The 12889-nt window shown below is 51.0% G+C and overlaps 1 protein-coding gene across 8 annotated transcripts in view; it reads right to left on the bottom strand.

Moving 5' to 3' along the window:
• Positions 1 to 603: 603 nt before the first annotated feature.
• RAPGEF1 (Rap guanine nucleotide exchange factor 1) overlaps positions 604 to 12889 on the bottom strand; it is an 85136-nt gene continuing 72850 nt past the window's right edge. For all 8 annotated transcript variants that reach the window (XM_027739314.2, XM_027739313.2, XM_027739311.2 and 5 more), the window contains 11 exons: positions 11751 to 11826; positions 8594 to 8678; positions 7026 to 7118; positions 6435 to 6620; positions 6195 to 6279; positions 5871 to 5965; positions 5341 to 5419; positions 5095 to 5196; positions 4576 to 4673; positions 3942 to 4070; positions 604 to 3367 (listed from right to left, as the gene is read on the bottom strand). In XM_027739314.2, coding sequence (XP_027595115.1) covers positions 3217 to 3367; positions 3942 to 4070; positions 4576 to 4673; positions 5095 to 5196; positions 5341 to 5419; positions 5871 to 5965; positions 6195 to 6279; positions 6435 to 6620; positions 7026 to 7118; positions 8594 to 8678; positions 11751 to 11826 — 1179 coding nt within the window. In that variant the 3' untranslated portion in view covers positions 604 to 3216. The remainder of the gene's footprint in view (positions 3368 to 3941; positions 4071 to 4575; positions 4674 to 5094; positions 5197 to 5340; positions 5420 to 5870; positions 5966 to 6194; positions 6280 to 6434; positions 6621 to 7025; positions 7119 to 8593; positions 8679 to 11750; positions 11827 to 12889) is intronic.

The raw sequence follows: 12889 nt of genomic DNA on the forward strand, positions 1-12889 counted from the left end.
GCCTGGAGTTGGGACACTCTGCTCAGCTGGGGATGACAGCAGAGCAAAGGGGAGAAGAGAGGAGGAAAGCTGGGGAAGGAAAGCTGGTGGGGAGGAAAGCTGAGGGGCTCAGCCCCATCACACTGGACGAGGTGCTGTGGCCACTCAGACCGGGTCCCATCCCCACTAGTGTCACTGGTCACGAGAGTGAAATCAGTGTCTGCCCCTCTGCTGCCCCTCATGAGGATGTTGAAGACCACAATGAGGCCTCCCCTCAGTCTCCTCCAGGCTGAACAGACCAAGTGCCCTCAGCTGCTCCTCATAACACTTACCCTCCAGACCCTTCACCATCCTCATAGCCTCCTCTGGACACTCTCTAATAGCTTAATGTCTTTTTTTACATTGTGATGCCCAAAACTGCACACAATATCCAAGGTGAGGTCGCCCCAGGGCAGAGTAGAGTGGGACAATCCCCTCCCTAGCCCAGCTGGCGATGCTGGGCCTGATGCCCCCAGGACACAGCTGGCCCTCCTGGCTGCCAGGGCACTGCTGACTCATATTCAACTTGCCATCGACCAGGACCCCAGGTCCCTTCCCACAGCTGCTTTCCAGCATCTCATTCCCCAGTCTATACACACAGCCAGGGTTGCCCCATCCCAGGTGCAGAACGGGACAGTTGCCCTTTGTTGAACTTCCTATGGTTGGTGGTTGCCCATCTCTCTGATTTGTCGAGGTCTCTCTGCAGGGCCTCCCTGCCCTGGAGGGAGTCGACAGCTCCTGGTGTAAGTTTGTAAGGATTCCTTCCAGTCCTGTGTCCAGCTCATTAATGAAGATGTTGAGGAGAACTGTCACCCCAGTCACTATAACTCTGTGCCCAACCTGTGAGCCAATTGCTCCCCTATCACATAACACAGTTAGTCAGCTGGATGGAGACAAGCTTCACCCTCCTGTCCCTCTGTGGCATCAAGCCCCAGCCATGACCTCTGCACCCCCAGATGGGGTGGTTCCAGTGCTACCAGCACACACAACACTCCCAGAACAGCCCAGACACAGCCCCCACTGAAGGGGTGCTCGCAGTCGCTGGGGCAAAGCCCACACCATCAGCCTTTTCACCACCTCAACATGTTGGGCTTTTAAAAACCCTATTTACAAAGGAAAACACAGGCATTACTTCCTGTTGTGGAAGGCTGGGGAGCCTTTGGAGATTGCAAAGCCTTGGCTGGACACAACATGCCCTTAGTGCCATGAAAATAACCCACTTTTGAAGTGACCAGATACCGTGTTTCAGCACAAAAGATTCCTGCTCTTCCTGCTCTGGGGCTGCACAGCACAAACTGTGTTGGACCCCACACTATCCTCTCCCAGAAGATGTCCTCATGGATGGGGGAGGTCTCTCTGTGCTTCAGCACTTGGTCACTGTGTGAGTCCCGTGCCTGAAATCTTCAGGAAAATAACCAAGTGGGGTAAAACCCTACGAGTGGGGCAGCGTGGCTGTCACTCCCTCCTGGGAGTCAGGCAGAGCTGGCCAAGGCTTTGCAATCTGTTTGGAGAAGGAAGTAAGTGCAGCTCTGATTCAGCCAGAATAAACAGAGGCTTGAGCAGGCACAGAGCTGCTATTGAGAAATCAGTTAAGGATGCTCTGTGAAACTCCATGTCTGTATTCCTGGAGCTGCTGCCCTAAACCTGCAGGATTTTGTTAGAACCCTGTAAAAACCACAGAGAGCTGAGAAGGGTCTCACAAGGCTGCTGAAACCTGCAGGGCACAGTCAAACCCACAATCCAGCTGTAAACCATCGAAGGAGGACAGAGAGGAGGGATGTGAAATGGCCTGGCTGGGGCTGTGCTGGGGAGAACACCCTGGGTGGGACACAGAGAGGGGACAGAGGGGCTGAATAAGGCACACTGAACAGATTGGGGTTAACACTGCATGTGTGGGAAATGACACTGCCCTTTGCTCTTCCACGCTGGGCTGCCACTGCCCTGCTGGCTCTGGCATGGCAGGACTGGGGACGGGGACCTGCTGGGGCTCCTGCCAAAGCACAGGTCACAAAGCACAGCACCGAGGGCCAGCCCGACAGGGACCCCCGGGAACAAACATTTGGCAACAGTGAGAGGAGAGAGGAGCAGAGTGATAGGATGGGGTGGCTCTGCTGGGAATAGGGCTCCTTCCTGGTTCCCATTTCCAACCCAGAAATGGACCCACTGCCTCCTTCACCCAGCTCCTGCACCTGCTCCACAGCCCCGAGCCTCCTTTCTTCCAGCACTTGGAACAACGTTGTCACCGGTTGTGAATTTTATACACACTGGTTTGCACTTTTTCTTTTTTTTTTTTTCCTATAAATTCATCGGTATTCAGACATGCATCAAAAATCCCCAACGGATTCTAAACACTAGTATGTACAGTCCATATACTACAGCATTTCCTGTGCAAAAGCTAAGTACCATCGCTAAGAGACACGGGGCCACGGACAGTGACCCGCAGTACCTGGGTAGTCCGTGTTTCCAGGTTCAGAGGGATTTACCGTTGCTTAAATAACGAGATCTGAGAGGAGGAGGGGGATGTGGTGACTGGAGATGGCGGGTCCCTGCCCACGTTTTCAGTGCCTCTTCCGTATCTACGACCGGTGCCTTCCTCCCACGAAGAAGGCGCCAGAGATCTGGGGCGAACCAAGACCCCTGTAAACACAAGCAGCTCTCTGAAAGCAGAGCTCCTCTGGCAGGCAGCAGGAACACTTCCACCCTCATCTCCTATGGATGAACACGTTTGGAGGTGGCATTGCAGGGGAGACTCAAACCCTTGGCTTCCACGGCTGCTCCTGCCCGACGTCGCTCCAGAGACAAGTCTGTGGGTGCTGAGCTCTTGCTGACCTTCCTTCGTGGATGAAAACAGAAGCCGGGCTATTCCCGGATGGAATGGGCCAGCAAACCAACACGCTGGCGCAGGACTCTCCTTCCACACAGCTCTCTCCCCAGGTTTAAAGCTGGTTCATGGCACAGAGGGACGGGAGGAGAAGGAGGGCGAGTGCAGCGAGCACCGGCCGATCTCTGCCCTCGGTGGCGGCCGCGCTGTCACCTCTGGCCGGCTGCGAGCGCCCGGCATTCCCGCCCCCAGGGATGGCTGCCAGCTGGGAGGGAGGGTGTGTCATCCAGTGACAGGTACAAACATTGAACTCCAGTCTCATAGCTGCCCTCGGCGCCTCTGTGGAGCAATTCTCCTCGCTCGCACCACCCCTCCTCCTAGGTCTTCTCTTCTCGATCTGTTTTCCGCCTCGTGATGTTCCGAGGTTTGATTTTGAGGGACAGTTCCCACAGGGCCTCCTCAGCCAGGTGGTCGCTGAAGTCGTTGAAGAATGACACTATGTCGTCGTTTCTTTTGATGTCGTAATGTCTGGAAAACCACAGAGGAGGGTTAAACAAGGGGCTACCTGAGGACCTCTCTCAATTTTGGCCACCCCTGCCCTGCTCTAACACATCCAGCACTGTGGTCTGTGCCCAGTACTCATGACAAGGTGTGACACCAGAAAGAGGAAAACCCATCATGCCTGTTGCTGAATTGGGAGGGGAAAAAAGGACCCTATCACACAGAAATCAGCAGTTAGGTGTGCTGCCTCTGCTGCAAGACAGCATTGAAGAAAACCCTCCATGTCCTAGAGAACAGAGGAACCAGCAATGGCAAAACCTGGAGGAAAAACTCATCTTAAAGAGAGGAGTGTGAAAACTTTGCACTGGATGTCAAAACTAACATCAGGAAAATGTCTTCACAACTTTTATCTAACCTAGAGAGGGAAGGAGAACTGCAACCAGAGCCCTGTCATTCCCAGCTCTCCTTACATCTCCATCATGATGCTTTGACTTTAGACTCCCTTCCCCTCGCATAGGGGCTCCCAGTCATCATCCCCACACACCCCAATCCCCGCCTGGTGCCCCACAGACAGCTCTGACCCCCCTGTTGCTGCACTTACACTTGCTGGAAGCACCTCATGCTGTCCAGGATGTTGAACTGCTGCCAGCGCTTGGAAAAATTCACTTTGCTGTCAATGTAATCAGGGTTTCCCAGATGAACAAAGGTCAGATCCTGCAGAATCAAGCCTCTGAAAGAGAGAAAGGGACAGCAGGCCAGGGAGTAGGTAAACAGGTACAGAGGTTAGTCACACAGGGGCAGGGTGGCCAGCAAAAAGGCAGCCCAATGCAATCCAACAGCCTCCCACTGCCACCATCATGGCAACCTTATCCAGAGGGAATTGTTTCCCCAGCAGCAGATCCAATGGTGTTCAGGTGCAAGCACCCACCATGCACAGCTGAGGGGCCTCTGAGGGGAGGCACTCATGGCACACTAAGGGTGCTGAGGTTGCTCTTTCACCCTTCATGGAAAAAAGGACCAGGCTGGAAGAAGCTTCTTTACAAACTGGTATTTGCCACCCTGCCTTCCTGTGCTCCCAGACAAATTGCTCCAGAGAGGGCCCATGGGCTGATGTGGCAAAGTGCTGTCTTACCCCAGATGTCTGGCAAAAGGCAAGTGCTGAGCTCAGCAGAAGCTGCTGAGAAATCCTTGAAGGAACCATTTAAATGTGCAGAGGAAAGGAACTGCCCACTCACAGGTAGGGGATGCAGGGGGGCTCCACATCGGCCAGAGCCGCTCGGTAGGCGCGGAAGGACGAGGAGCTGTCGATCAGGGTGCAGTACTCAGCCAGGCCCTGCCAGGACACAAATCCCACGGTGACACGGCTGCTGCAAACCCATTTTCTTTGTCATCTCTCCCCAGAGAGCTATGCAGGCCAGAGAGTTAATGCTGTCCTGGAAACACCTCTAAGTGATTTACTCAGCCTGACCCCGACTGTGCATACGCAGAGCCTCACTGCCTTCAGCCTCAGCAAGCCTTGGTTTGCAGAGAGGAGGAGGCTGTTCTCCCCTGTGACTGTGCTGGCACTTCTGCAGCTGTCAGGATGCCCAGCCATGCTGCAGGCTTCCAGCACTGTGGCATTACACCCACTGGAGAGCAGTTACCCACCATCCCTCCACCCTGGGACATTGCTGAGCTATTGAAACCACCCAGCTGTTTCACACATATCCACAGTTATCCTTCCCCCAAAGATGACAGCCCTGACTGCTCCTCACCTCTGAGGTTTGCTTCTGCCACTCCAGCCTTCTGATGGGGGCAGAATCCAGTGCAGAAAGAATGGCCAGATAGGAATTAAAATTATTCAGCTTTCGTAAGTGCTGTGAAAAGGGAGAATATTCCAGTAACTCAAGAGATCTCAAAAGCCTTCTAAGCATCAAACAGCTCTAATAACCAGAAAGTCCCACCACCCTGCTCCCTTAAGGAGCGGTGTTTGTGATTCACAGGGAAGTTGAAGCTGGTACCTTCATAATCTTTATAAATTTAAGGAGCAGCCTCTCTCGGTCCTGGGCTTTCTCTTGTAGCATAATTATTGACCGGACCCTGGAAGAACAGACAGAAAAAAAAAAAGATAAACCCACTTAAGCAGATCTCAGATTCCTTCTTGTTTCATTAAAAAAAATCTGATCACTGATAAGGATGGGCCAAAAATACTAAAACCCTCCAACTTAAATGGAGCACTCTAATCCACAACAGAGACAGGATAATTTTACACAGTGTATTTATTTTCAAGGGGAATATTTGTTTGAAGGGCTCAGTGATACTGACAATTAATTCCTTCAGGTTACAGGAGGAAACCTCCACAACATTCCTGATTTTCTTTCTCATGTACTCTGAGGTTTTTGATGAGTGTTCTGCATCTATTTCCTGGCCAAAAATATGTGTTATTCCACTTGTAACAAAGGAACTCAAGTCAGCAAGGAATATTTGGAATATTTGCAAGGCATTGGATGTTAAGCACAGTTCAGTGGCATGGTTGTTTTAAGCTCCTTACCAGTAGGACATGTTATTAAAGTGCTCTGTGAACTGTGTCAGGTTGGGGCTCTTCTCTTCATTTTGTTCCTTTGCCCAAAGCAAAACTTCTGGGATCTGCCAAGGAAGAAGAGGAGAGGGGTGGTAAAATACCACACATTAAAATGGGATTTCTGCCTCAACATTCCTAGTCGCAGTGTGTGTTCGCAGCCACTTGCTGACACGAGGTCAGCTGTGTCCTACAACCCAACAGGTGTCCTGGAGAGCTGGCAGGGAACACCAGAGATTGTAGGGGCTGCACTTTCCAATCTCTCCCACCACCCTTTCCCCATCCTCATGTCTGTACCTCGATTTTATAGAAGAGTTCAGCATCCAGGAGGGTCAGCTGCTCGGCTATTTCATGACTGTGGAAATCATGCAGTGTCCCTGGCCTGTGGAAAACAAGGATGAAGTAAAAAGGCTCCGAAAATGTGACCCGTTTTCTTCTCTTTCTTATATTTTGGGCTGAGAAAACTTTTGTGTCCACAGGAAAGGGATTCCCTGGCTCTCAAAGGACCAAGATATGGTTACATGCATCTTCCCTCACCTGGCTGCCACCCCTCGGGCTGCAAGAGGTTTGATGGAATTGGCATAGCTCAGCATTTTCTTCTGATCCACTTTATCAAGGATATTCTTGCGTAACACCCTGGCAAGGCTCAGCTCCCCATTGCAGACCAGCCGGAAGACCAGGTCCATCAGCAGCTTGAGAATTTCCTCTGTCAACTCCACTAAGCTGAGAGAAAGATGGAAAACCCAGGGAAGGCATCAGAGCTACGAGACTGAGCTACAGTTTGTACCTCTACCGAATCTCGTCACTCTTTTCTACAAGCAGAATTGGGTGACTGAAATTCCTCATCTTCCCAGCTCTTCCCTTCCCAGAGATTCCCTTTTAACTGGTTATTTTAAATCACTGACCCAGTTAGGACACACCAAGAACCTGCTCTTCCAACTGGAGGGTTCAGCAGTGCAAGTATCTCACTGCTCAGGTCAGGGATTTCAGCTGTCAGACTTAACAGGGTTTAAAAACCCCACCTTCCAAAAAAACCACATCTTCCTAAAAACCACATCTTTCCACCTACCAGACTTCTGTATGTTACCGACCCCACATCTCCCATCCAAAACAAAGAAAGCAACTCACCACAGCTCATCCACCACTCGCACCAGCACGAAGAAGGTGTTCTTACTGACTCGCTTCTTAAACGTGTCCGGGAAGTGGCAAAACTTCTCATACGTTGGTTGTAAATTAAAGAATCAACTCAGCGTGGTCAGACCAGCATCAGTGCAATCACCAGCTGCCCCAAGGAATCACAGAATCATTGAATGGTTTGGGATGGAAGGGACCTTAAAGATCACCCAGTTCCACCCCCCTGCCACGGGCAGGGACACCTTCCACTCGACCAGGTTGCTCAGAGCTCCATTCAGCTTGGCCTTGAACACTTCCAGGGATGAGGCACCTACATTAGAACAGCACACTATTCTGTCTTGATGGAAACTGGTGTTCCATTTCCAGGAGATGAGGGACACTGATATGGATCTAATTAAGATGGCATTAAGCTGACACCAGCTGCAGGGGCATGAGGAGCCACTTACACCTCATAGAATTGATGCTGGAAGAGCAGGTGTACCTTGAAATTGTTCTCTCTAAGGTGGAATTTAATGAGCAGCACTCCTCTGCAGGGATCTCCCCCACCGGTCTGTGACATCTGGTTTCAACAGATCTCAGATGTCACCTCTACCTTCCTCGTTGGCCAATTTGCTGCGAGGAGAACGGTGACAGGGGAGACAGCACAGGTTGAAAAAGCTTCTGCCAGGTGAAGAAAGGGAAAAGGAAGAAGGTTATCAGTAAGTCAGGGGCCTGCAGCACTGCCCCAGACAGTGCTGTCACTGACTGGGAGCTGTGCTGTGTCCTTGGTGAGCCGATCCCAGCTGGAGCTCAGGGAGCAGTGGCTCTGCTGCAGATGGCAGTGATGAGCCACAAAGCAGGACACAGTGACGTCAGGCTCCCTCTGACGTGGGTGCACAGCACCAAGGCCCACGAGGCTTTCACACTGCCCAGACCCAGACACTGACCCGCTCAGCTGGCAGGGAATAGAGCCATGGGAATGGAGCCAAGGGGAAGGAATGGCAGGCAGGGTGCTCAAGAAGCCTTCTCCATCTTCTGCCAGAAATGCTAATGCTCACCCTGCACATCAGGGCCCTGCTTTGTTATCAGTTACAAGCTCAGTTCAGAACTGGGGGGCCAAGAGCCCAGCATTTCCAATGCTGAGTTTATTGTAGTAAAATAGAGAAAAGGCCTTGATGGTTTAGTCATCTCCAGTATTAAACTACACCTGCCCATAATCCCCACAGCCCCTCTGGAAGGCAGAAGGTGCCCTGATGCCCACTCTAGAAAACAAGATGTCCGAAACAAACGATAATTACCCAGTGATGTACAGAAAACCTCAACTGCTCCTCTCCCCTGACAGGACCCTCAGCTGACAACTCTCTGGTCCGTTATCCACCCTGCCTGGACCTGCCCTGCTGCAATTCCCATTGCAGAATGTGGAGGTGAAGGAATTCCTGCCTGGGACACCTCCAGGGCCAGCACATCACTGATCACACTGTCAGCAGGTTTCTGACCAAACAGCTTGCCATCAGCTCCTTCCATAATGACTGCCCAGCTCTGATTCCTGGTGGGAGTGAACTGCCACTCATGCAAAAGGATATCTGTACTGCAGCTTCTTGATGAGCTCTTCAGGGGTAATAAATGTCCTGTATGTAGTCAGAAAGGCTTCACAGTACAGCACCAGATCTAGGGAGAAAGACATGGACACATTTTGGTATGAATGGACTTTCCAGAACTGCTGTGCTGTTGGTCCTTACCAGCAGATGGACCCTGTAACACAAGAGCAGCAGCGACACTGCCCTGTCCCCACTGCCCCGGCCCTGGCTCCCATTTGCAGCATTTGAGCTCAGGGCTTTGTTTATTCCACCACCAAAGGGGTCAGTGAAAAACACCTGCTTGTGGGACAGGAACTATCAGTAGTGGGTCAAGAAAAACCATGGTTTAGACCTTGGGCATACTTTACAGAGAAGATCTGATGGTGAGAGGTGGCTGCCTGTTGTGTCTCAGCCTCTCTCAGGCAGCACAGAGCCCTGTCACGGTCACTCTGCCCCCTGATGAGGAACACACGTGTTTCAACATGATGCTCTGGTGCTGCAGATCTTCTGTCCTTACTGCATTCCAGGAAATCTGTCCCAGAACAGTGTAAATATAAGATTATTTTCAGCCAAAAGAAGAGTAAATTGCACTGCAAAAACTGACACTACCTTGGCCACGACCCTGCCACAACACAGATGGTGACGTGGGGTGAGTTAGTTTGTGTTAATTCATCAGCAGGATGGGGGTGCTGCAGGGCCCAGAATCACAAAAGGCTTTGGGCTTTGCCATGGGCACAAAGGATGGAACTTGAAAAAGCAGGGATTGCAAATGGGAAAGCAGATTTCAGGTCAGGACTGTAGAACTGTCCTGGGCAATGCCTGGTCACTGTGGACAGCAGTGTCCAATGGGAGCATTAACCCCAGTACAAACCAGCAGCAGGATGTGCAGTGGGATGGCACCCTGCCCCTGCCAGGAGCACCGTGGGTAGATGGGGAGAAAAAGCTCCTGCTGGGCCTGCCCAGGCTCGGCTGTGCATGCAGAGCTTGTTCCAGCCAGGACAGGGATCACCCCACACCCACGTGCTGTAACATCCATCCATTGCCATGGAGGGTGGGAAGGGGCAGGGCACAGTGGGGTAGCTGTGCCTCTCTACCTGCAATGTTTTTCTTGGCAGGAACCCTGTGGCAATGCTGCTTCCTCCTGCTCTTAAATCAGAGACTGCTGCTGCCTTTTGGTTACAGACAATCAGACATAAGCTCTAAAGCCAGAAGCTGGGTGGTCATGTCAGGGGTGAGCCCCAGGCCTCGTCCAGCTGTAATCCTGCACTCACAGCAAGTGTGTGTGGCTGTGAGCACTTAACTGACCACGGCTTTTATTCCTAAAGACCAAAAGTCTCTCGTTATCCCTTATTCCATTTAGCTCTTTTAGAAAACTCAAACGGACAAGAAGCATCATGCAACAGGGCGTGGAGTTACATTTATTCTGGGTTCCCATCTGCCCAAAAGGCAACGTGAGGTAATACAGCTGGTCTGCTCTGGCACTTGAAGCTGCCAAGAAATTCATCTTTAAAGGAAAGCCTCTTAACTCTACCCCTCTGTGCCGTTTGGCTGATTGATTTACAAGCCCTGAATTCTTCTCATTGTAAGCTTAATTCATTAACCCTCTCAGTCACCCAAACAGTGGGTTAGCATAGCACAAATTCCTCTCTGCTCCATTCAGCTCCATGGCTTGGCAGTGCCTGTGAGGCCAAGCACAGGGACTGAGAACCTGAGCTCCCTCCACCCAGCAATCCCCAGCTGCACCACTGGGCAGTAAAAATCCTGCTCCAGTTTTCCCCAGTCCTGAAAGGTTCTCCACAGCTTTCACCCCACTGCTTGCAGCACCCTCAGAGCCCCCTGTTCATGAACTGGAGGTCTAAGCACACATCCCCTTACCAAGCAGCTCTCTTTCAGCAGGAACAGTAGGGAAGTTCTTCCACTGTGATGTTCCAGAGAACAGCAGGAGTAAATCAGAGTTTCTCTATTCCACTTTCAGCATTTTTTATAAGGGATATTTCCACCATCTCATTTAGACTATTTCCTTTAATATACATATCTACCCTTGGCACAATCAATTGCCTCCTCCTCTCTAGCATGTTCCTATCTTTGATCCTTTCTTCCTGGATTTGGTGCCCAATGCAAACTGAGAAACAGCTGTCAGGGAAAGGATTTTCTTGGTAGCTGAATAGTGCTGGTAAGTAATTGCAAACATCTTATGCTACAGTAAAACCCCTGTCATTTAAAAATGTACATGAAAGATATTTCCCCTTTGACTATCAGACCTCTAAAATACAAGTGCTGAGTGATTCAGTGGGTTAGTGTTTTGCTTTGCATCCCAGGAGATAAGGAGATCAATCCTGGTTAAGGCCATCAGCACAAATGTGTTTGGCAGGTTCAAATCACTCTCTGGAAACACTGCAAAGGCTGTCTTTGCCACAGGTCTTGAATAGGAGAGCTTCGTGTGGGTGGTGACTGGGTTTGGAGAGATAAAGTGGGGTTTTAACAAATCCAGAGCCAAGGGTTGATGACATCCCCTTTCCTCCTCTGCATCTCCTTTCCTGTACTGTGGATTCCCTCTCTGAACTGGCCCGGGTGGCTACCACGATGCAAGTAGTAAAAAGTGGGACTAGGAAGTGACAGGGTAAGTTGAAAATGAGGGGTGTCAGCAGACCAGCACCTGAACAGCCTGCCCAATGCCCATGGGTACTGCATCAGACCCAAACCAACATCCCTTTTTTCCTACTTCCATGCAACACTCACTCCAGCAACTCCTGCATCCCCACTGCCCTGACATCCAAAGGTCAAGGAGCACCACTGAACACAGGATCCATGCACAACAGGCTGGTCACTCCTGCATTCCCAGAAGGCAGTGGCCCAGCTCAGCAGGTGCAGGGACACCAACAGAGCACTGTCACTGGCGTGCCTCGCCTTCCAGATCTGGGCAAGGGCTGTGAGGAGTTAATACCATCCCTGCTGCTAAATGGAACCACCAGGGGCTTATCCAGCTTACCTCCATTTACCACAGATAAGCACAACCCCCCAGGCTGTGCAGGGGATCCCTGCAGACCCTCCCCCAGGCCCAGCTGCCTCCACAGCAGAAGGCAGAGGCAGAAGACCAGAAGATCAGCAGCCAAAGGCCGTGCCAGGCTGTGCCCCTCAGCTCTGCCCTGCTGCATCCACGTACCTTTCCTGTCAGTCTCCGTTGCGTGCACTAACAGGATGTCTCCAGATCCACCACGAACATCTGGCCCATCATCCCCCTGCAACGGGAACACAACCACGTCAGGCACGGCCCAAGGTTCCCTTCGCCCTGGTTTAACAGCGCCGGGGTTCAAGCTCAGCAGCAACTGGCAGTGTACACAATGTTCCTGGCACTGCTCACGGCACAAGCTGGGACATGGTCTTCAGTGCTGGGCTAATCCTGGAATTGGAATAAAGCATTTGGTGTCCCAGATGAGGAGCTGGGCTGATCCTTACCCGGGATCTCTGACTCCTTAAGGCCAGGCTGTGAAGCTTAGTGAAAGCTGAACCTTCTGTCCACAGAAGAATGAACACAAATGCCCCAAACGCTCCCAGAAGACCATTAACGGAGCAGCAACACTGTGTGAACTGTCTCAAAGTTCACACAGCCACGTACCACAGTGGCTGTGGGGTGGGAGGTCACGCATTCAACTCGCATGTTGCTGGAACATCAAAACCTAGCAAGTTAATTCCCTAATCTGGAACTATTTGGCCAGAGGTCACCTGAAGCGATCCAATAACCAGGAGCAGAAAACAGCCCTGCTAATTGCTTGACCCCTGCCTTACCACTCTCTAAAACACTCTTCTAGCTACTGCATTTCACAACTCAAAATATGCAAAACTGATCCATCACTCAGCCAGCGGTTCCCACACTGCAGGAAGCAGCTCACAGTGACAGTTCTACACTGTTTCAAAAATGCAGATCATAAAGAAAAGAAAGAAAGAAGACATTAAGACACACATCTACTAGTCCCAAATGCTCAGAAATCACTGATTTTTAAATGTTTTTTAAAGGAAAGAATCCAGCAGAGGAGGAGGATTGTCATTTCAATATGCAAACCAGTGAAAAAAACATGGATTACAGCCATGGACCAGCTATGTCTAAGATGTGAATATTTCAGGTGACCCTCTGGCAAGACTAATACGAAACACTACTTAAAGAATGAGTAATAGCTTTTCACTCTCTCCTGCACATCTCAGCTGACCAAAGAACACTCCTTAAGTGCCAGTAAATGATACATTCTCTCTGTTTTTCAGACCAGCCCCCTGACAGTCTGAAAGCTTCAAAAGCCTGCGTGTTCC

The sequence above is a fragment of the Pipra filicauda genome, unplaced genomic scaffold (genome assembly GCF_003945595.2).
Source record: "Pipra filicauda isolate LSUMZ 115617 unplaced genomic scaffold, ASM394559v2 scaffold121_size3267253_pilon, whole genome shotgun sequence".
Lineage (NCBI taxonomy): Eukaryota > Metazoa > Chordata > Aves > Passeriformes > Pipridae > Pipra > Pipra filicauda.